Source organism: Gorilla gorilla, chromosome 23 (assembly GCF_029281585.2).
Source record: "Gorilla gorilla gorilla isolate KB3781 chromosome 23, NHGRI_mGorGor1-v2.1_pri, whole genome shotgun sequence".
NCBI classification, from domain to species: domain Eukaryota; kingdom Metazoa; phylum Chordata; class Mammalia; order Primates; family Hominidae; genus Gorilla; species Gorilla gorilla.
The window spans coordinates 37,902,737-37,924,801 of NC_086018.1; the positions used below are offsets into that span (position 1 = coordinate 37,902,737).

At 41.2% G+C, this 22,065-nt stretch overlaps 1 protein-coding gene across 5 annotated transcripts in view; it reads left to right on the forward strand.

The window, feature by feature from the left end:
- Window positions 1-22,065, forward strand: part of GRAP2 (GRB2 related adaptor protein 2) — an 80,405-nt gene that overhangs the window by 6,125 nt on the left and 52,215 nt on the right. The window contains exons 2-3 of one of the 5 annotated variants that reach the window (XM_055374691.2): window positions 672-892; window positions 1,661-1,723. Coding sequence is in view for 1 of the 5 variants with exons in the window: in XM_055374694.2 (XP_055230669.1) it covers window positions 1,632-1,723 (92 nt within the window). In the remaining 4 variants the exon portion in view is untranslated. Of the gene's footprint in view, window positions 1-671; window positions 893-1,534; window positions 1,724-22,065 lie in introns of those variants that run through there. The other 4 variants (XM_055374690.2, XM_063705003.1, XM_055374693.2 and 1 more) reach the window with 4 other exon arrangements.

Below are 22,065 nucleotides of genomic sequence, written 5' to 3' on the forward strand. Positions count from 1 at the left end.
AATAGCAGAGATCCTTTTCAGATATAACCAGGATTTAAGAAAATTTGACAAACTTGCATTAATAAAAAGAAAGCCTGTTATTAAGGAGCTACAGGGCCGGGTGCGGTGGCTCATGCCTGTAATCCCAGCACTTTGGGAGGTTGAGGCGGGCGGATCATCTGAGTTCAGGAGTTCAAGACCAGCCTGGCTGACATGGTGAAACCCCATCTCTACTAAAAATACAAAAAAATTAGCCAGGCATGGTGGCAGGTACCTGTAATCCCAGCTACTTGGGAGGCTGAAGCAAGAGAATCACTTGTACTCGGGAGACGGAGGTTGCAGTGAGCCAAGATCATGCCATTGCACTGCAGCCTGGGCAAGAAGAGTGAAACTCCGTCTCAAAAAAAAAAAGGAGTTATGGATAGAAAATTACTTCCTTTAACTCATTCGACAAATATTTACTGAGCATTTTCTGTCACCTTGACACTTTGCTGATTCTTCTTTTCTATTTCAATAAAAATGTTGGGCAATTATAACCAAGGAAAAGGTTTTAAGAAAGTAAATTTTAAGCAAGGTTTAGATATAAAGAAGCAAAGAGATGGAAAAGGATGCCGTTTCACATTGCAGAAAAAGTTTAAATTTTAGAACCCCAAATTGAATCTCTCCTTGACACTCTCCTCTTGGTATTCCAGGGATTAATGCTAGGAACATCCTAGTGAGCCAACATTTCCCTCCTCATCTTGGATCCAGTCCCCAAACTCTGAATGGTGCCACTTAGCAAGCAGCAGTGTTTCTAATTTTCTGTAAAAGATGCAACGTTGGCAATCCATTTTCTAGCAAGAGCAAAGAGAAAGGAAGAGGCCTTCACAAGTTGCAGTTCATATAGGGGGAAGGGTGAGAGGTACATTTAAAGGTAAGAACTAAGGAAGTTGAAGGTAACAAAACTCAAGGTCAATGGAAAGTCTTAAATCCCAGAAAGCCTTCAGTCTAAGACTCAACAGAAATTGAAGTCCCAGAAATTGAAGGAACTGGTTCCAACTCGTGCTGGACTGTGGCAAACCTGGGGTGAGAATGCATCCCAGCTCAGAATGTTTCTTCTTTTTTTGTCAAGAGTAATATTAGAGGCTGAGTGTATGAACAAAGCATCTTTCCTGGGATTTTAACATTGTGAGTGATCGAGGGTGCTCTTAAATAAGTTCCCCCAAGAAGCCCTAATGTTCCTCTGGATGCATGACTGTACTAAGAGAATAAGAGTTTTCCTTAAGCTCAGCTTGCTGATGGACCATATCAAGAACTATAAATTTTCTTATGTGAACACAAGTGTTCAGGGGGGATATTGTTAAAACTGAAACCAAGTATAAAGAAGCAAAAGTGTTTCAGTGAACCTCCTGCATTTTAGTTCAACTCTGGCAGCAAGAAAACAAAACCACATAATCTAAGGCTCACGCCCAACTCTCCGAAGCCCCATATGTGCTAGTTCCTGTGTGGTTTGCCTACAGACTGCAGGGCTGACTAGGGTTAGTTTGGAGGAGGGAGTAAGAGGTGGGGAGGAGGAGGCACAGTTAATGGATCTGTAAACTTGCACCCTCTTTCAGAGTGGTACATGGAAGACAGCACAAAGTGGATCCATACTCTGAAATGCAGTAACTCTGATGCTTGAATTTGTCTCCCTTCTTGCCAGAAAGGATTCTAATAACTCGGTGTCAAAGCCAAGACATAAACTCAACCCCTTCTCTTCCAAAAGGTATGTCATATACAACATCTGTACATATACTCTAGAAACTTTGAACAGTTTTATAATTTGCAGAATGTTCTGTATGAGTTAATTAAAATGAATCTCACTAGTTCTCTAAATATTGCTTTTAAGTCCCATCAGCTAAGGTCTCTAAACCTTTTGCTGTGACAATGTTTGTGGTGATGGGATTTGACTTCTATCAAATGAACTGGGAGAACACTTGTTCCTTACCCAGTCCATAACACAAAAATCTCCACGAACTGGCTTCAGAAGCATCTCAGGGAAAGATTTTCGACCTTGGGATCACGGAGGTAAAATTCCACTTCACCGTGGTCAGAATTTAATCCAAATTGGAAGGGGTTGGAGGGGGTGGTAGAGGGCTGAGCAGTGATGAATGAACAGTAGCGCTCTGAGGTCAGGATTTCTCTCTTTGCTTGAATTTCTAGTTCTGTTCGCATTTATGTTACCTGTACAAAGGACACCAGTTTTCATTCCTTTACAAAAAGAAAACTTTATGTTGAAGTGTATTTTGGAAGGGTATTGTCTCTCTTCGTACTAGCTGTTAGGCTCCATCCCTATGACTGTCTCTGGTTTAGGCGTCCAGTCTGAAGATAGCTGCTTTGTGTTCTTTGTCCCAACTCTTCCTGAACGTGAGGATTGAACATACCAACCAAAGGTTTCACTAATTTAAAATGTACTGTATTGCCCTGACAGGCATACTGTCAAAAAAAATTTACCGTATTTATCTACCTGGAATTAGGCCTTCTTAATAAAGTATATGCAGCATAATTTGCACACTATTGAACATACATCCGTAGATAAACTAGGAGTGAGAAATGTTTTAGATCTAAACATCCAATGGGAAAAATTTCGTGTGTTCTCATTATGTTCTCTGAGGATGGGAAACTTCAGGTCGAAGAATCTTTTGTTCTATGCAGCAATGTTTGTCATAAACGGTTTAGTTCTTTAGTGGCTCCTTTTTGTTTCTAATTTTTGGTTTCGGAAAGAGTATTTAGCAGAAGTTACTCTCCTTTAACAATCCAGTATTTTATGTAAAACTTTATAAAATAATTTTATAGTGATTCTCTTTACAAGAGAATCACTATTAAATAAGGAACACTGTGTAAATAGAGGACCACCTAAGTATATTTAATTTTCAAATATGAAAAAAATCTGACTCATACCCTTTTTTGTTTTTTTTGTAAAAGAGAGGTGGCCCTATATTATTGAATAAAACTGCTTTTTTAGATTGAACTTGGAGTGTCTCCCATGTGGTAAACTGAAATCTTATTCTCCCCAAATTGTAATAGATTTTATCTTTTTAAAAATGACTTTACTGAAGCAGAGGAGAAGGAGATGATCAATCTATTCAATATGAAGAAATATTTCTGTTGCTAATACAATATCCTTTTGAATATCTCCCACGTCTTAGGCCCTGGTGAAAATCCCTTTCGATTGTTCTGTCTACCTCGTAGGGATATTGTAAGAATAAATGAGTTAACATAGATATGACGTGCCTTAGGAAAAAAGCGCTATAAAAATGCAAGGCGATATCATGATTAGTTGTTTCTTTGACTCTTGATCATTTTCTTCCCACTTCTTATGCAAAATGTCTCTCACTTATTTCCTGAAGCCATCTCTTTTAGAACTATTGCTTCCTAGAAGAGCTGAAAGTGATCCTAGTTCCAACATATTTATTGATTCCCAGATAATAACACCCACTGGTGTTGATGACTGACAGGGTTCATGCCTAAACTTGAGTAGAACTTGCCCTTTTTTCCTGGGTCAAGAAAAGTCTGCAATTGTTCGAAAATGTGTCAGTAAGTGTGATTCCATCAGGATTTCTTAAATAAGTAACAGTTGCTGCTGGATAATCCTGGGGGCAGATGATTCATTTTTGTGCCCCTATCAAACAAACTCAAAACTTGTTAAAGAATCTTTGTAAGTTCTTTGAATCAAACAATAGGGTCGCTAGGTCCCCATTTTGTCCATTTGAGGTATTTGCCCAGCATACCTTGGTCTGTAAAGAAATAGCACAGCCTTGGCTGCGCGCGGTGGCTCATGCTTATAATCCTAGCACTTTGGAAGGCCGAGGTGGGCAGATCTCCAAAAATAAATAATAATAATGATAATAACACAGCCTCATGAGTCTTTTTTTTTTTTTTTTTTGAGACAGGGTCTCACTCTGTCACTCAGGCTGGAGTACAGTGGCACAATCACAGCTCACTGCAGCCTCAACTACCCTGGGTTTAGTGATCCTCCCACCTCAGCCTCTCAAGTAGCTGAGACTACAGGTACACACCACCACACCTGGCTAATATTGTATTTTTAGTAGAGACAGGGTTTTGCCATGTTTCCCAGGCTGGTCTTGAACTCCTGAACTCAAGCGATTCACCTGCCTCAGCCTCCCAAAGTGTTGGGATTACAGGTGTGAACCACTACACCTGGCCTGCCCTTTCCTTTCCTCTTAAAAATTCTTAAGAAAGCATGGTCCTGTTTAACAAATAAGCATTTTACAAACATTTATCGATCAATTACTATATGCCAGGCCTGGCACTAGGCACCAAGTCCTCTTCAACAGTGTTAACATTAAGTTTCAATAAACTTGAGTCAATAGGAATTCAGTAAATAATTTTTAAAGATTGTTTTCTTTTTACATATGTATTTATAAACAAAAATTTTAGAGAATTAAAAGAAACTATCACGAAGTGCATGATGATAAAAGTCTTATATACTCTCCAAAGGAAATGTTAAGACATACCTTAAGACGATAGTGAAGAACAGCCGGGCACAGTGGCTCACACCTGTAATCCCAGCACTTGGGAGGCCAAAGCAGGCAGATCATCTGAGGTCAGGAGTTGGAGACAAGCCTGGACAACATGCTGAAACCCTGTCTCTACCAAAATACAAAAATTAGCCGGGCATGATGGCAGGCGCCTGTAATCCCAGCTACTTGGGAGACTGAGGCACGAGAATTGCTTGAACCCGGGAGGCAGATGTTTCAGCGAGCTGAGATCATGCCACTGCACTCCAGCCTGGTCGACAGAGCAAGATCCTGTCTCAAAAAAAAGGAAAAAAGAAAAGAAAAGAAAAGATAGTGAGAAAATAACTGAACATAAAACATAAAGAAAAGTTGAAATATTAGTACTCACTACCTAGGTTCAACAATTGCTAACTCTTTGCCGTATTTGCTCCATCTATACCTATTTCTTTCTGAATTACTTGTAAGTTGCAGATAAAATAATACTTCACTCCTAAATAATTCAGTACTCATCTAAGAATAAAGGCATTCCTCTATCTAACCACCATTCCATCATTAGACCTAAGAGGATAAACAGTAAGTCCTTAATATCATCTGATAGCTAGTGCAGATTTAACCTTCCCCATTTGTCCCCCAAATGTCTTCTATACCATTTTTTAAAAAAGAATCTAATTTTTAAAAATAAGAACATATTTTGCTGTTGGGTCTCATGCTTCTTTCTTCAACATTGAATGTTTTTAAAGATTAAGCCAGTTCTCTTGTACCAGGTCCCACTTTCTGAATTCGTTGTTGCCTCATGGTTAATTTGTTCCTCTACCCACTTTATTTCTCATAAGCTCCAAGTTAGGACTAAAAGCATGATTTGATTTTGATTGAACGTTTTTTGCAAGGTGCCACTGGGTGCTCCATATTGCATCTTATCAGGAGGTACAGAATGCCAGGTTGTTCCACTGTGCATGATGCCAAGTTTGATCAGGGCTTGAGGTAGTGATCTTGCTCAGAGGATCTCTTGTTGTACAGGCACTTTTTCACCCTTTGCAATTAGCAAGTACTCTCAGGGGGTATCTCAAAGTGTATCTCATAAACACTTTGGCACGGTGGCAATATCCTATTTCCCAAGAAACTCTCACCCGGTGACTTTAGGTAATAATCTTTGCCTAAACTGATTATTTCATTGGAGTTCATATATATTTTTAATATGCTTTGAAGATGGACTCGACATGCAAATTCATCATTATCAGCAGCAATAGTGGCTGGAAATATTTATTGAGTGCATAAGTTCAGGTAATAATAATAATAGTAGGTAATGTTTATTGAGTGCTTGCTGTGGAGCCAAGACAGCCTCGGTGTGAGCCCAGTCTTTCACTTACTAAGCGAATGAACTGGGACAAGTTATTCTTTTTGTGCTTCAGTTTCTTAAGCTATAAAATGGGATTAATAATGGTGCCTATCTCGTGGGATTGTTCTGAAGAGTAAATGATTTATACATTTAAGGTTCCTAAAACAGTGCCTGTTATTATTGTTATTTGCCAAGCATTGTTCTAATACTTTGTAGGTACTTGTCTACTTCTCCTAATGGTGCAATGAAGGAAGTGCTAATATTACCCTTTTTTCACAATGAGGAAACTGAGGTACAGAGAGGTCTAGTACGTTGCACAAGGTCACTTAACTAGTACCTGGTGGAGCCAGGATTTGAACCCAGGCTGTCTGGTTCCTGAGCACTCTCTCTAATGATGGGCACATGCAACGAGGAGTGATACAAGTGGAGCTGAGTGGAAGTAGCCCTCACACACACTCAGACTTGAAGTTATTGAAAATCCGGGAGGTTGCCACCCAAACACATTTAAGGTTTCATTCATCTGAATAAGAACAGCATTCCACTAAGTGCAGATAAGTACTCTTATTACATTTACATAGCTTAAGGCTCTGTACAAGAAACCTTGAACATAAAATACTTGGAACAGAAAAGAGTAGGAGAACTATGAAGTAATGGGGGGAAAAAAACCCTGAAAGGAACAATACAAGCAGGGAGTTATGAGACCTGGGACCTCAGAGCCTCGGGGTGGAAGATGATATTTTGATATAATCAGGAGGGAGAAATTTCCTCTCATTTTTCACATTTCTGTACTATATAAGATTTTACCATAAAACACAAGAGTATAAGCCATTGTCAGATTTATAAAAGGCCACGGTGGATTTCCTTAAGAGACGATGGATGACTCTTGTTAGTAGGTAACTTCCCTGGTTGGTTATCTCATACACTCAGATATTCCATAAGTCAGCCTGTGGCTTCTGAAACTGTATTGAGAAAAAGCTGTATAAACTAGGTGTTGGTCCATGCTCCTTCATTAGCATTACAAAAGGGTTCGACTGCTGAGTTGAATCTTATCCACTCCTTCAGTGGCCATTACAGAAAGCTCTCAAGTGTAATTTTCTAAAGAGAACTAAAAATAAATAAGAAAAAAAAAATCCAGCATTAATAATGGTTCTTTTTGCATTTCCAACACAGTCATTGCCAAATTGGTTCTGCCTTTTTATGTTTTTTAATGAAAAGCAGCCTAATTGATCAATTGGTCATGAATAATACTTTTTCGTTTGTTTTTCTCCACACCCCCCAGCCTTCTAGAAACACGGGCTTAATGTGTCGGCCTACAAATGGTTCATGATTTGTGTTTTTTGTCTAGTGCTTTATGGGAAAATATTAGAAACAAACTGCTGAGAACTCAGTAGGAACTCAGTAAATAATAAGTAGATAGTTCTCTTGTTAAATATGATTTTAAAGAAACTGTTTCTAAATAACTATGAAATATTACAAGGGAAGTACAAAGTGGGGTGGAAAGCCTGGCTGACTTGTAATTTGAAATTTCTCTTCATCATTTTATAGGTCACAGAGTTTAACCCTTTATAAAACAAAATGTAAAGTCTGATAGCTGAAAAGGCTCTCCTCCGCTAAATAGATTTGTTTGAAAATAGAGATCATTAAATCGGTAAGAATAACAGGAGAATCTCAACCAAACATTGAGACAACTAAGAAAATGGTCTAAATCTAATACCTTATATCAGTACTTTAAGTTGACCATAAATACGCTGCTATCCATAGCACATAGGTTCTTACTGGCAGTGGTGGGGTGGGTGGGGGAAGGGGAGTGTCACAGACACATTCAACATGTCAACGAAAGCTATGAAAACTCTCCCCAATGGGGAAAAAAAACCAACGATGCCTAGCACTTATCCTACACAACTTTGCACAGAATTTCCGTGGGAAATTCTGGTGTCCATCCGTCATAAATCACCTGGTATCCACCCATATATCCTGAATAGGAAAAATTGTCTTTCTCTAGAGTTATTGTACACTGATCCTGATGGAGCTTTAAAAAGACTTGTCGTGCAGGCTTCATTGACTTTGGGAGGACAAGGTGGGAGGATTGCTTGAGCGCAGGAGATTGAGACCAGCCTGGGCAACATGGTGAGGCCCCATCTCTACAAGATATTCTTTTTAAAAATTAGCCAGGCCTAGTGGCCCGCACCTGTAGTCCAAGCTACTCCAGAGGCTGAGGCAGGAGGATCCCTTGAGCCCAAGAGATCAAGGCTGCAGTAAGCCGTGTTCACACCGCTACACTCCAGCCTGGGCAACAGAGTGAGATCCTGTCTCAAAAAATAAATAAGTAAATAAAAAGAGTTGTCATTATCTTGTTTGATCTGGCTATGATCTTTGAGGTAGACAGACCACAGATTTTACCTCTCATTCTGCAGAGTGGGAAAAGCAAGGCTTGGAGAGTTTCCGGGACTTGCTCAAGGTAATTTGCTAATGTCTGCCGGGACGTAGCACCAAGCCTGTCACACTGTAGGCTGGGCCCCTTCCACAACACTGGTCCAAACACAGGATTCTGGAGATGCAGGAGCCCTCGATGGGCTTCTGGAAAGCTGAATTCTGGCTCTACCAGAGCTACCCACGTGATCTTAAACAAGTCACCTAACTTCCCTGAGCTTCAGTTTCTTCCTTAGTCAAGTGAGAGGTTAGACTGTGTGTTCTCTGAAGCCCTTTGATTTTCTGCAGAAAACTACCTAATCCCACTGGGTCTGGGAACAGAGGGAAATGACCTTTTCTGCCATAGATGGCAAGACCCTTCACCCTTCCCTGTAGGGCATAAGAGCTGGCATCCAATTCTTAACGGATTCCCTTGCAATGTCCAAATCCCATTAGAAACTACAAACATCTCAATAGTGCCTTTGTGGGCTGCTTGGGTGTCATGCCGCTGGCTGCCTCACTTGCTGCAGGGCTGACTGTCCACATCAATTATACTCCAACCCTGTGCTCTGCAATGGGCAGACATCCCATGAGATTTTATTACCCCTCTTGGGTAGTTCAGGGAGTCATATGGAAGTAAATAATGCTGATGGGCTTATTTTGGGCTGATAGATCCTTATCCTTCTAAAGAGGTTATGCCTTTCAAAGGGCACAAAACCTTCTCCTTGATTTTTTATTATGAACAGTTATATCCTTTAATGTCCCAGAATTGTTCTTGGAAGTTGGAGACTCACAGGAGGGCCTGCAGCTGTGAATGCAGAAGTCCTGAGACTAGGGGAGGACATCACCACTCTCCCTTGGCCTTTGGAGTCATCCAAGCTAAGTGCTAATATTTGTGATTAACAGGTGTTGATAGGAAATTGGGCCCCTGTGTCTCAGTCTTTTTGTGCTTCAAGTTTTCTAACAGGTGTTGATAGGAAATTGGGCCCCTGTGTCTCAGTCTTTTTGTGCTTCAAGTTTTCTAAGCGAACTTCAGGCTGACAAGTGGAGTTAGATCAACTTGTTACAGAGAGTATCATCTGCTCGGTACCGTGTCAGGTCACTGGACTGTGGGAGGTTATACTGACCAGCGATGAGAGTGACAGAGCATGAGCTTGGCTCCCGTATTCTGTGTTCTATGCTCAGCCTCACAGATGACTCACTGTGCCTCATCGACTCCTCTGTCCTCGAGTGAAATTATGCCATTCTTTAACCCACTATACAAGAGACTTTTGAAGATTCATGTGTTGCTACCCCCAACAATATCTCATTTGTACAATGCAGAACATGGTGCTTTCTTATGTAAACAAACTCATTTTGTGGAATTTTTATTTCCTAGATCAATATTTTTAAATAGACTACTAATTCATTTTATAAACCGGGTACTGTAAGATTTTATGAGTTGACACTTGGTACCCTGTAAGTATCCAAATAATCAAAGAAGGAGAAAGTGTGAAGTCAAGGAATCCCCTAGCTGAAAAGAAATTCGCAATACCTGGAACAAAAAAGATGGAGCTTTTAGAGAGCAGACTTTGTTTTTCTCCAGCAAAGATCCACAACTTCCATTTTTAAATGTAAGATGTAAGGGAGATTTATGATACAGCCTACTTTGTCAGCTCATATTATTTCATAAAGTGAAGGGTCAATTAGGTGTTATTATCATCAAGAAAGCATGCTGTAATGCTTCGTCTTGTAGATGCTGTAAAAATTACCTGTCTGATTACTTTAATTCATCTTTTGGCTACTGTCTGCAGAAATTCACTCAGTCCCTAGCTCACAGGTATGCAGACGTACTGAGAACACTTAGGGAAATAAAAGCAAAAAAAAAAATGGGGTCCTTTCCCCTAAGGAATGAACATGTATTTGGGAAACTAGGAAAAACAAACAAACAAAAAAATGCTACCACAATGCAAAACTGATGAGGAGATTAAAAAACAGCTCAAGATGGAGATTTTTAGAAAGAACTTCTTGAAGGAGGTGCATCTGTAGGCTGAGAGAGATGGTTTAGCAAGCAGGCATCAATGCATCCACAAAGCTTTACACTTCAAGGAAATCATAGGAGAAACAGGGTCTTCTTTGCTGAAGATCTGTTTATTTTGCAAACAACAAAGAGTCAGAAGAGCCATGTGAAGTTTCCATGGGGAATCCAGAAACTAAACTTCTGCTACTGGAAATTACCTCAAGATCTTTTCCCAGATAGCCTGCTCTTCCCCTGCTTCCAATCATGTCCCTCAAAGTCTTCTTTTTCAAGCATAAATATCCTTAGTTCTTGTAACCACTCCTCCTATGAGGCAGTTTTGCGTGCTGCCATTATTTTAAGCACCCGCCTCTGATTGGACTCTAGCTTAGGGCCTCTCCTAAGTCACGGAACTCAGAATGGAGCAATGCTCTCCAGGAGTGATCTGAGGATGCAGAACACCATGGGGTAGTTGCCTCCCTTGATCTGTAGCCTATACTTCTATTAATATGGCCCATGATTGCATGAGCCCTTTTGGCACCCATGTCATACTGCTGACTCATACCGAAATTGTGGTCAACTAAAACCCATGAGTTCCCATGCACTACTACTAAGCCAGATCTTTCTTTCTTTTTCTTTTCTTTTTTTCTTTTTTTTTGAGACCGAGTCTCGCTCTGTCGCCCAGGCTGGAGTGCAGTGGCGCAATCTCGGCTCACTGCAACCTCTGCCTCGTGGGTTCAAGTGATTCTCCTGCCTCAGCCTCCCAAGTAGCTGGGATTACAGGTGCCCGCCACCACGCCTGGCTAATTTTTGTATTTTTAGTAGAGACGGGGTTTCACCATGTTGGTCAGGCTGGTCTCGAACTCCTGACATTGTGATCCGCCTGCCTCGGCCTCACAAAGTGCTGGGATTACAGGCATGAGCCACCGTGCCCAGCCAGATCTTTCTTATTCTGTACTTACACTGTTGATTTAAAAAAAAAAAAAAAAAAAAAAAAAACCCTAGGACAGAGGTTTAAATGTAAAGACATTTATTTCTATTCCACTCGATCATTTTGATAACAACTTGTCCAAATCTTTCAGAGCTAGGGTATTAGCTTCCCCTCCCTGCAGGTGAGTACTTACCTGCTGGTGCAGCTAATCTCATGATGGATCTCTGGCCTCTAAAGGGCCACAACTTCATTGTCTCTTTCCTATCCATAAATTCTCTGCAACCCTGGATGAATCTGCATCCTTAGGCAAACTAGTGGGCCTCAATCTTCCTAAGTAAGATAGGAATAAGTGTGAATGGCCATTTCCTCCTTGCGGTGAGGATATGCAACAGTGAGTTGGATGTCTGCAAAACCCTAAGGAAATGTCACTCAGAGGCAGCATTAGATGAGGGGAGAAAAAGTTTATTTCAGGCTCTCAGCAGCTTTCAGAAGACTTGATTATCCTGATCACTATGTGTGAAAGTTAATGACTTCATTTTTGCAGTTATTTTAAAAATATAACTGGGTTATCTGATTTTTGGTTGTAGTAACATCATGTGATGGTCAGTATCATTTTACACATTATTTGTAATGTGAGCAAGTGCCATAAAGCATATCTGCAAGACTCATTTAAAATGACTCTCTTCCCTCCATCCCCTCCCCCAGCCCCATCCTCAACTCTACCCTCTTCTGTTTGTAATACGGGACTACAAAGATCTTATAGTTCAGGTTTCCGTCAGACTTTTGGAAACCTTTAAAAGATTACCAAGCTAGCTTAGAAGTTCATAGATTTTCATCCCTGGCCAGCGCAGAGAGCTCACAGGTAAGTTGTGTAATATTTATCATTTCAAGCTAATAGAAATGTCATATTTCAAAACACATCCCGGAGAGCAGTTTTTTTGTTCCTTATAGACAGGTGCAGGGAACATCCAAATTTTTCTAGTCTGCCATTCTAATGCACATTGTGATGTTGCTCTTGTGACCCTATAATTATTAATTTTGCAGTAGCGCCTCCCCAACCTTTCACGTGATTTTTAATCCAGCGCCTGGGCACTCGTAGCAGAGTGTGATCCTAGGACCAGCAGCAACGGCACTGCCGGGGAGCCTGTTAGAAGTGAGGATCTCAGGCCCTGCCTCAAACCTATTGAATCAGAATCTAAACTATGAAAAAATTCCCCTGGTGATTCTTATGCACAATAAAATCTGAGAAGAACAGATCTAGAGTGAAGGGATTTTCACTCCCATTTTACCCGCTGTAGACCTTATGTTGTAATACAAAACTTACAAACTTCCATTTGGTGTTTGTTAAAAGGTTAGAGTCCTTAGTTAAAATGTTACCAGATTCAAATGTTCTGTTTATATATTCAGGTATTTCTCAGTGTATGTAACTGTCTTTAAAGTACTCTTGTTGACCAGGCATGGTAGCTCATGCCTGTAATCCGAACCCTTTGGGAGGCCAGGGTGGGAGGATTGCTTGAGCTCAGGAGTTTGAGGCCAGCCTGGGCAACATAGCGAGATCACATCTCTACAAAAAAATTAAAAATTAGCCATGTATGGTGATGCAGGCCTGTAGTCCTAGCTACAGGAGGCTGAGGCAGGAGGATCCCTTGAGCCCAGGAGTTTGAAGTTGTAATGAGATATGACTGAGATACTGTACTCCATCCAGCCTGGGTGACGTAGTGAGACCTTGTCTCTAAAAAAAAAGTACTCTTGCCTTTCTGGGTTCTTGTGGAGCAGGGGTTCTCCCCCACTCCCACCAGGGACATTTGGCAATGCCAGGAAACATTTTTTGTCACAGTTTGCAGGGAGAGGTCCTACTGGTGGGTAGAAGCCAGGGATGCTGCTAAGAATCCTACAATGCACAGGATGGGCCCCCACAACAAGGACTTAACTGGCCCCAAATGTCAATAGTGACAAGGTTGGAAAACACCAGTATATGATTTATAAAGACTCAGATGTGCGACCATAAACCATAGAATGCCATAGGAAAATAGAGTCATGTGGCGTGTCACTATATGACCAGGCAAAGGACAAACAGACCGGCAGTGGCCAGAGTGACGGTGGTGGGGTTGTGAGTGGCAGGGAATGGAAAATCCAGCCACAGATGAAAGGAGACATCTAGGACCAATGCTAACTGGTACTCCATGCACAAAGGCAGTCAGCTTTAGAGGACAGGGCTAAAAGGCTGGGCATGGTGGCTCACACCTGTAATCCCAGCACTTTGGGTGTCCGAGGCGGGTGGATCATCTGAGGTCAGGAGTTTGAAAACAGCCTGGCCAACATGGTGAAACCCTGTCTCTACTAAAAATACAAAAATTAGCTAGGCATGGTGGCGGGCGCCTGTAATCCCAGCTACTCAGGTGGCTGAGGTGGGAGAATCGCTTATACCTAGGAGCTGGAGGTTGCAGTGAGCAGAGATTGCACCACTGCACTACAGCCTGGGTGACAGAGCAAGACTCCATCTCAAAAAAAAAAAAGAGGACAGGGCTGATGTTCAGGGACTGGACACCAGGTATGAGCTCCAGGAGGGGTGGAAGGAGGTGTGGGAGAAATAGAGAGAGAGAAGGCTTCAGTTCTAGAGTGGATACCAGGTATGATCTCAAAATCGTGTTAGACATGGAAAACAAGAAAGGATTTCAAGTATTAGCATAGGAGTACACAGGCAGATTTCAGGTAAATCCAGTAAGATGAAGACTCAGGAACAAGGCAGAATCCTGCTTGCTAGAACTAGGGTGCCTCAGAGCCAGGCCAGCAGCAGGCATGACCGATGCCGAGTCAGCCAAGTGTTCAGCTAGAGTGAGCTTCTTAAATCCCTCCCAACTGAGAAGGGGCTTAGTGCTGAGTCTACAGCACGGTTGACTTGCAAGAAGGGGTCAAGGGCTCCCAGCTATGGAGAAAGGTAGACCAGAAGTAAGCCAGAAGTAGGCCAGTGACAGTGGCCGCTGAAAAATCACGGGATAAGAAATGGAATAGAACTCGAGAGGTCCTCTGGGTCATTCCCCTACTGCAGGGTGCACCTAAATCATTTCAGAAAGATTATGTACGCTTCAACTTTAACATTTTCAGAGAAAGATTTCTTAAAGACCAGTGGGTGCCTTATAATCCATCGAAGTCAAAACTTCTTCCCCATTTCTAACCCTAAACACCTCTTCCTGGGATGTAAAGCAAGTGTCTTTCATACCACCCTGCACACAATGTGATTTCTAACATTCAGTAATGATAAAGAACACAAACTGCCCTCTGCAACTGCCAAGCACAGCCACCCCTTTTCCAGGCTAAAGCATCTCAATTCCATTAGTGTGTTGCCCTGAGAGTCTCTCCCCGACCTTTTAATCCCCTCATTATCCTCTGGACCTGCTCCAAGCCTTGCCTGCTTGAAATAGTTACCACCAAGTATGTATTTGTTAAATAAAAGCTGTGTGCAGACTGCCCTTTTGCTATGGAACACAAAGAAGGAGGAATATAAAAGAATATACACAGTTTTGTTGGTTTTTATTAGTCTCTCTCCTCTCTCTCCAAGGAGTTGTCAATCTTCTCCGCACTTATAGTCTAGTTGGAGCACTAGTCCTTAGACTAAATTCCACCAAAACATTTTGGTTGTTCAGCAAACGCTTTCACTGTGACCCTCACCTAAGGACAATAGAGTACACCATAAAATGGGTTAGCTCTAATGTGAATTTAGCTCTAAATAAAACTAGGATAAATGCATTTGTTCGGTTCTAGAGAAGGCGTCATACTGTCCTGTGGATTCCATTTCGAATGAGCTGCAAAACAAAGTTCTTTCACATGGAAAGGATTTACTCAACTGAATTCACTCACTTTGCTGTAACTGGATTAATCTCATTTCACATCATGTCTCTAAGTAGAAAAGTAAACTGACTTACAGCAGGGTAAGTGGATATGTTGATGCATCCAACATCAGTGAGATTTATTCCAACTAGATTGCAACCAGAAAATGGTGTCCTGGTTGTTTTTGCTTCTATAAAGTAGTCGCAAAAGTGCACCACTTTCGTACTCGATCTGAAAAACAGTTTATCAAAGTTACAACAGATGAGGTATTGTGGGATGCGACAGAACGTACGTACGTCAAGTGAAATGAGCATTTCTACCTTCCCAGATCTTGAAATGGTCTTTTGCCCCCCAACCTTATAAAAAAAATATTCATTTTAGGCCAGGCACGGTGGCTCACACCTGTAATCCCAGCACTCTGGGAGGCTGAGGCAGGTGGGTCACTGGAAGTCTGGAGTTGAAGACCAGCCTGGCCAACATGGTGAAACCCCATCTCTACTAAAAATACAAAAATTAGCTGGATGTGGTGGTGGGTGCCTGTAATCCCAGCTACTCAGGAGGCCGAGGCGGGAGAATCACTTGAACCCGGGAGGCAGAGGCTGCAGTGAGCCAAGATCACGCCACTACACTCCAGCCTGGGCGACAGAGTGAGACTCCATCTCAAAAAAAAAAAAAAAAAAAGAAAAGAAAGAAATAAAATCATTTTATTCTATCCCCATGTTCTGAAAGCCACCCTTTTTTATTTTTGAGTTGTGTTTCACGGGGCACTGCTCAAGGTAAACACCCAGCCCCACTTGTGGCTGAGCAGGCATTGACCCCACACTGGCTCCCTGCCAGCACACCGCCCTGGAGCCAGCCACCACCCTGTTCCTTGCTCCACCTTCTGCTTTCTGCAGCACACTCTTTCTTCTTTTTCTTCTGCATCACTCTGCATTTCCAAAGCCACAATTGTGTCATCCTCTGGGGACTCTCAGTCTCTGTCTATGCTGGTGCCCTCTCCTTTGTCTCTCCCAAATTGCTGACTTTATTCCAGCTTCTGCTTCTAACACAATAAGACTGCTATTGGAAATGTTTTTCTGACTTCTATAGCTGGCAGTTTCTATAAGCAGAAGTTACTTTCAAAGGAAAGAACTTGTGGAGATGAGCCTGGGGTGTCACAGGGCTGTTACATGGGTCAAATGTAATAATGTGTATCAAAAAGCAATTTGTAAACTGTAACATGCTCTTCAAAAGTAAATTATTACTGTATTATATGACTTCAGGGTTTAAAAAGCAGCTGGATGATATGTAAAAATTCAAGGCTCAGTAGCATCATTGGAAAAGAAAATCAGAAAATGGGGAGGGGCACGGACGCTTCCATCAACAAGCTAGGGGCCTCTCAACATTTTTTCCAGCCAAAGCAAACCCATTTAGCTGAGAGCATACACTCTCTTCTGAGGACTGCCTGCTCACCATTCTGGACCTAAGGCCTTCCCTCTTGCTTAAGCTCCCCCATCCGTCTCATCGCCACCTTCCCAAATCCTAGCTGACCCCAAGGGCTAACCCCCAATCCACCCTCCCTTCCCAGCTCTGCCCCAGATTAAGTGAATCTCTTTCTCTCCAGCACTCAGTCTTATGTTAGAATTATTTGTGTGGGCATTGATCTTCCTGGATTGACTGTGGCCTGCTGAAGGCAGCTGTGGTCCTGGCATCTGCCACAGCCCCCTCCCCCAACAGCACTTCATCACCTCCGTGAACGGAAGTGAATGGAAGGAACAGCTCAATTAGGATGGCAGAGGATCAAGGAGAGAATTCCACGGACCCAAAACATCCTGCAAAAAGGCTTTGTCCCCAGAGGTTGGTCCTCAATTTGGAAAAATTCCTACCTGAGCAACTGTAGGACCCCTCTGAAATGGAACAGGGTCTATTAGACTCGTAAAAACCCTCAGTGATGAGTTGGTTATTATTATTCTCTTTACTTTTCTGTACATTTAAAGTGTTTTATATTTTAAATTGAATGTAAAAAGATCCCATCCTATTTAAAAGTTAGTGAGTTGAATAAGTTTCATTATAACTTGATTTTCTTCCTAAAGGTTTTCCTATAGTTCAAATTATAAAAGTCATTCTTAGATTCCCACCTTAGTTCCCCCATGAAATCACAAGTTCTTAGACTGTGTTTCACACAATGCCAGGTCACATTGCACCCTTACTGAAAGGAACTTCTTGTGCAGAGTGCGGGGCTCTTGGAGAAAGAAAAGTACCACTTTTTTAGCACATTAAAAATAAATCCTTGAGCAGTTTTATTATTTTAATACTTTATCTTTGGTGGAGCAGAAATGATTTATTTGATGGTTTTGGCAGGTGATTTTTTTTTTAGGAATCATCTTTAACACTATTAGCCATGTAACTATTGCCAAGTACATAATAAGTACTCAATAATTATTATTATCTTTTAATTAAAATGTGATGCACTTCTAAACTAAAGGTAACTTCAGTCATGTAGAATAGAAAGCAATGGGTGGAGCTTCCAATTGCTTCTCTTTGGTATTCATTAGAAATCATTTTGAAACTGAGAAGTTGGGGGAAAGATCAGACATTTTTATGGAAACTGCATTGATGACAGCAGAGTGTAATTTTGTTGGTAGTGATTTGATACACAATTATTTGAGGGATTTACTGTGCTCATGGATTAGCGCTGTGTTGTTACTGTAACAGAGGATTGGCGCAGAGCCCTGGCCCAGTGCAAAGCTCTCTAACATCGTTTCTTTTCCTTCATCAGCAGCCCAAAGCCCCGCTCTCTACAACTCCATGCAGCACAGTCCTGGCACAAACCCCTAACCTGAAACTCCAGCCAATTTCCCTAACAACACGCCTCTCCCCTTCACCTGCCAGATACTTCTCGTTTTCAGACACTGCACTCTGAAATTGGGAGCTTTCACTGAGTTAAAAAGGCAAATATAGAATTACCTAGCTGTATCAGTATTTTAAGTGCACTTGTAGACTTAAATGAGAGCTCTTGTACAAAACCACTTGTATTCTTTCTTAAGATATGCTAATTTTTTTCTCTCTTTGATTGAACTGTTGACCTTCTGGATATACGACTAGTTATTACTTCAAGTATGTTTGGAACTATTCTTGCCCTAACTGTTCTAAAATGTAATTAGCATTGGGACATTATTGTAGAAGCACAGCACCTGGGGCTGGGATCTCATTAGATGGCAACAATTGAGCAGAATTGTGCATGTTCCATGCTCAAAATATCTCTAAGAAAAATTAATGGCATTAGGGGGAAAGTTAAAATTGGTGATTTCATAGGCCCTTTCTTGCTCACATATTTGATTTGTATAAGGATCCAAACAGAGAGGAGATTGTGGTTCTTCTGTTTAAAAAATGAAGGCAACTCTGCTTTCTTAGAACTCTTCTTATGTAATGTGGCTGCTGTCACATCTCTGGGTCAACCAAAACCAAAATAATACATTTTCTGGCTCTAGCTTTTTCCTGCCTCAAGAAATGCGTAGCATTTTTTAGGCATTATCTGATTTATCCTTGCAACAACAGATGTTACAGAGAATGAATATTCTGTAAGAGGTAGTTAACAAAATATGGAAAAACTGAGGCCCAAAGAGGTACTATAACTCACGGGTTTTTCACGCTCCTCCCTGAACATTCCCGCATCTCTTCTACTGGGGAGGGAGCTCTTTATTTTCTGAATTGAAAACCATTTCATGCCTCCTGCTCAGCTATTTCAGTACTGGCTCCTAAGTTTGGCACCAATCCCAACTGTTATGAAATCGCAGACGAATAATAACGAAGTTCTTCATTGCTGGGATCCCAAAAGGTTATCATTTCGAGTTCATTGCAGGGCACTTTAGACGTCCATATTGGGCCCTAAATGATTGGAACCATCACGAGAGGGCTTGCCTGACTCTGCCATTCACCTCATTTGTAAGTCTCTGCCGTGTTTCGACACTGAGTTGTGTCTTGTTGTTTAAAAATAACTTCTCATTATGATAACATTTTCCCTTAATTGAAAAAATATTTCTGACCTGAATTTATTATTGTCATAGCTGTGTGAGCAAGCAGAGTCTTGTTTGCCTCTACAATATATTAATAATGTATTAATTAGCTTCCCAGTGCTGCCCAAACAAGGAACAAAAAGGATTTATCTAAATCATGAAAACTGAAGTGAAGCGAACACTTTGGTAATTGTATTTTAAGGGCAGTCTCAGCATTAGATAGTGTGGCAAATTTTTGTCCTGCCTTTTGAGAGAAGATAACCAAAAACACCACTCAATTAACAAAACGTTTGTTTAGTACCTACTATGCACAAAGTCTGAGAGGTAAAAGAGGTTAAGACAAATAAAATTGTCCAATTTATTTTTATGGCCATAGTTAAAAGGCAATAAAGGCAAGACACTGTAAGTATTTTGATTTAGCTACAATTAGCTGAAATATACTACATCAAATCATATGAAGTTGACAATATCTGGGGGCTGGCTGCCGTGACTCATGCCTGTAATCCCAGCGCTTTAGGGGCCCAGGATAATCACTTGAGGCCAGGAATTCAAGGCTACAGTGAGCCAGGGTTGTACCACTGCACTCCAGCCTGGGCCACAGTGTGACCCTGTCTCTAAAGAAATAAAAATAAAAATAAATAGAAGATATTGACAATAGCTGACCCTATTTTTTACCCCAAAAGTGGTAATTTTATATAATTTAATCTAATATTAAGGTATTCTTGTCATACTATACCAGCTCCTAAACATTATACTTTTCATTTTACTTCTATTTCTAAGCTATCATTATTACAACAACCAAGAGAAGGTAAATACAGGTCAGAGATTTGACTCCTGTTTTTTGTATGTATTTATTTTTGTAGATTATTTTTGTAGATTTTGTAACATACGTTTTGCAGTTTTAAGGTTTCTAATTGTATTAGACCCTGTTTTTTATTTTATTTAGAGTCATTGTCCTTGCTGCCTGTCCTTCACATGTGACAAGTCAATTCTTCATGCCATTTCCTTCACAATCTTCATGCAAACTCATCATCTCCATTTCCATCTATTCTTCAGAGATGTATGATTGCAGAAAACTCCGCTTTTTTTGAAATATTGCTCAATAGAGATTAAGTCTAACACCCAGTTTTACCTGTCTATCCTTGAATTACAGGTTACTGAGAAGTCAGAACAGATAGCCATAGAAGTACCCCACTAAATCCATTCTTCTATCTCCTTCAATATTTGACAAATATTTACCAAGCATCTATCTTGAGCAAGCATTGGAATAACTCCTCCCATAAATATGAAGTTGTGTAAATAAGGATGCATGCATTCATGTAAATACAAGTTTAATGCTGGATATATATTGTTTTAAGTACCTGATATGTATTAGTCTATTTATTCCTATCTAAGGGGATAAGTGCCATTGTTATTTCCATCTTAAAGACGAGGAAACTGAGGCCAGAGAGATTATATGAACTCGTAAAACCCTAACTCTTAACCACAGCATTCAGAATCTATCTGGTTATAGTGGAGGACCCAATGTCAAAAAAGCAAGTGATTTTCCCAGACCATGAACACAATGTGTGACAAATTAGCAGTTCTTCCCCTTGCCCTAAGATAGTAAATATCCACCCAGGCCAACTTGTGTCTGTCAGAGAACAAAGAGTGGGCCTGTCACACTGTTTTCTCCCAAGAGGGTCCATCTGCCTCTGCTCCTTTGGTACACGCTAGGGGACACACACTGTCCAGCATATTCTTGCTGAGTCATATCTTACCCCACATCTTATCACAACCCTGCTGAAGGTCAGGCACTATCAAGAAAATGTTCACTCATCTTCTTCCCGTTATGCCCAATGTGTGAACTGATAACACATCTAAATTCAAAGAAAATCAACAGACATCACCTCAATCAACCTGAAAAGTCTGGTGACTCATTCCCACCCTTCTCACGGGGCTCCTGCTGGGCTGCCTGGTTCTCCTGAACCAGCCTCCAGGCCTCCTGCAGCCGGGGTGCAGCTCAGTGTTCGAGCCCCCTCTCTGCTGCCCATCAGATGAGTGTTGACTTTCTTTGGCACAGGCATTTGAGTTGCATTTGAATTGCAGAACATGCTACCCCCATTCTGTGCTGACTGTGACCCCACTTCATGTGCCCCAGAGGCAGGCTAAACAAGCTTGCCTTGGAAAAAATAGCAGGGAAGAAGATGCTGACTCTCCAACCCCCAGAGTAAGTTCCGTCACTCTGGAGGTAAAGTCATAATATCTAAATATGGCTCGATTCATGTCAGGTCTTATAAATACACACACACACGTGGATGCTGAAGCCGTGCATGCCCTGACAGCCAAAAAAAAGTCAGAACGACTTACTGTCTCATTAGCAGGACAAGACCCGATAGGCCAGCTCACCAGAATAAAGAATACAAAAAATGGGTATTTAACTTCTCTACACACACACACACACACACACACACACACACACAATCTGATGTAACGACCCCAAGAGAGCTGGTTGCCCTGGCAATGAAGAATCGTTTGTATATTCAAGGATTTTCTTGTTTAAATTTAAGCTAGCCACTTGAACTTCTCGAGCTTTCTTGAGCTTAGCTTCAGGCCTCCATCCCCAGACAGAGGTCTGACATCTATGTCAGCCTCTAGCAAGACAGAAAGCTTAGAAGTTGGACCAAAACCTCACAAGCCAGCCAGCCTGGATTTGAATTTCAGCTCTATGGTTTCTCAGCTGTGTGACCTGGGTTAGCTACTTAACCACCTTGAACCCCTATTTCCTCACCTGTACAATGGGAATAATAAAATTAAAACAAACCTGCATGGGTTCATTATGAAAATTAGATTGATTGATGACATAATACATAGCAAGCATTTAGAGCTGTGCCTGATTCCGAATGTGAGTTATCTGTAATAGTGACTTGAAATGGGTTTACACTGCCTGGCAGGAAACCATTCAATTCCTTTTTGTTTTTGACTTTAATCTTTGAAGCGCTTTCATCTCATTTCTTCTTATTTTGTGTTTGTGGAGAAGGAGGATGTTTAACCATCCTTGGAGTACAATCTTTTATTAAAAACCATTATTAAGTCTCTTCAAGTTTCTGTTT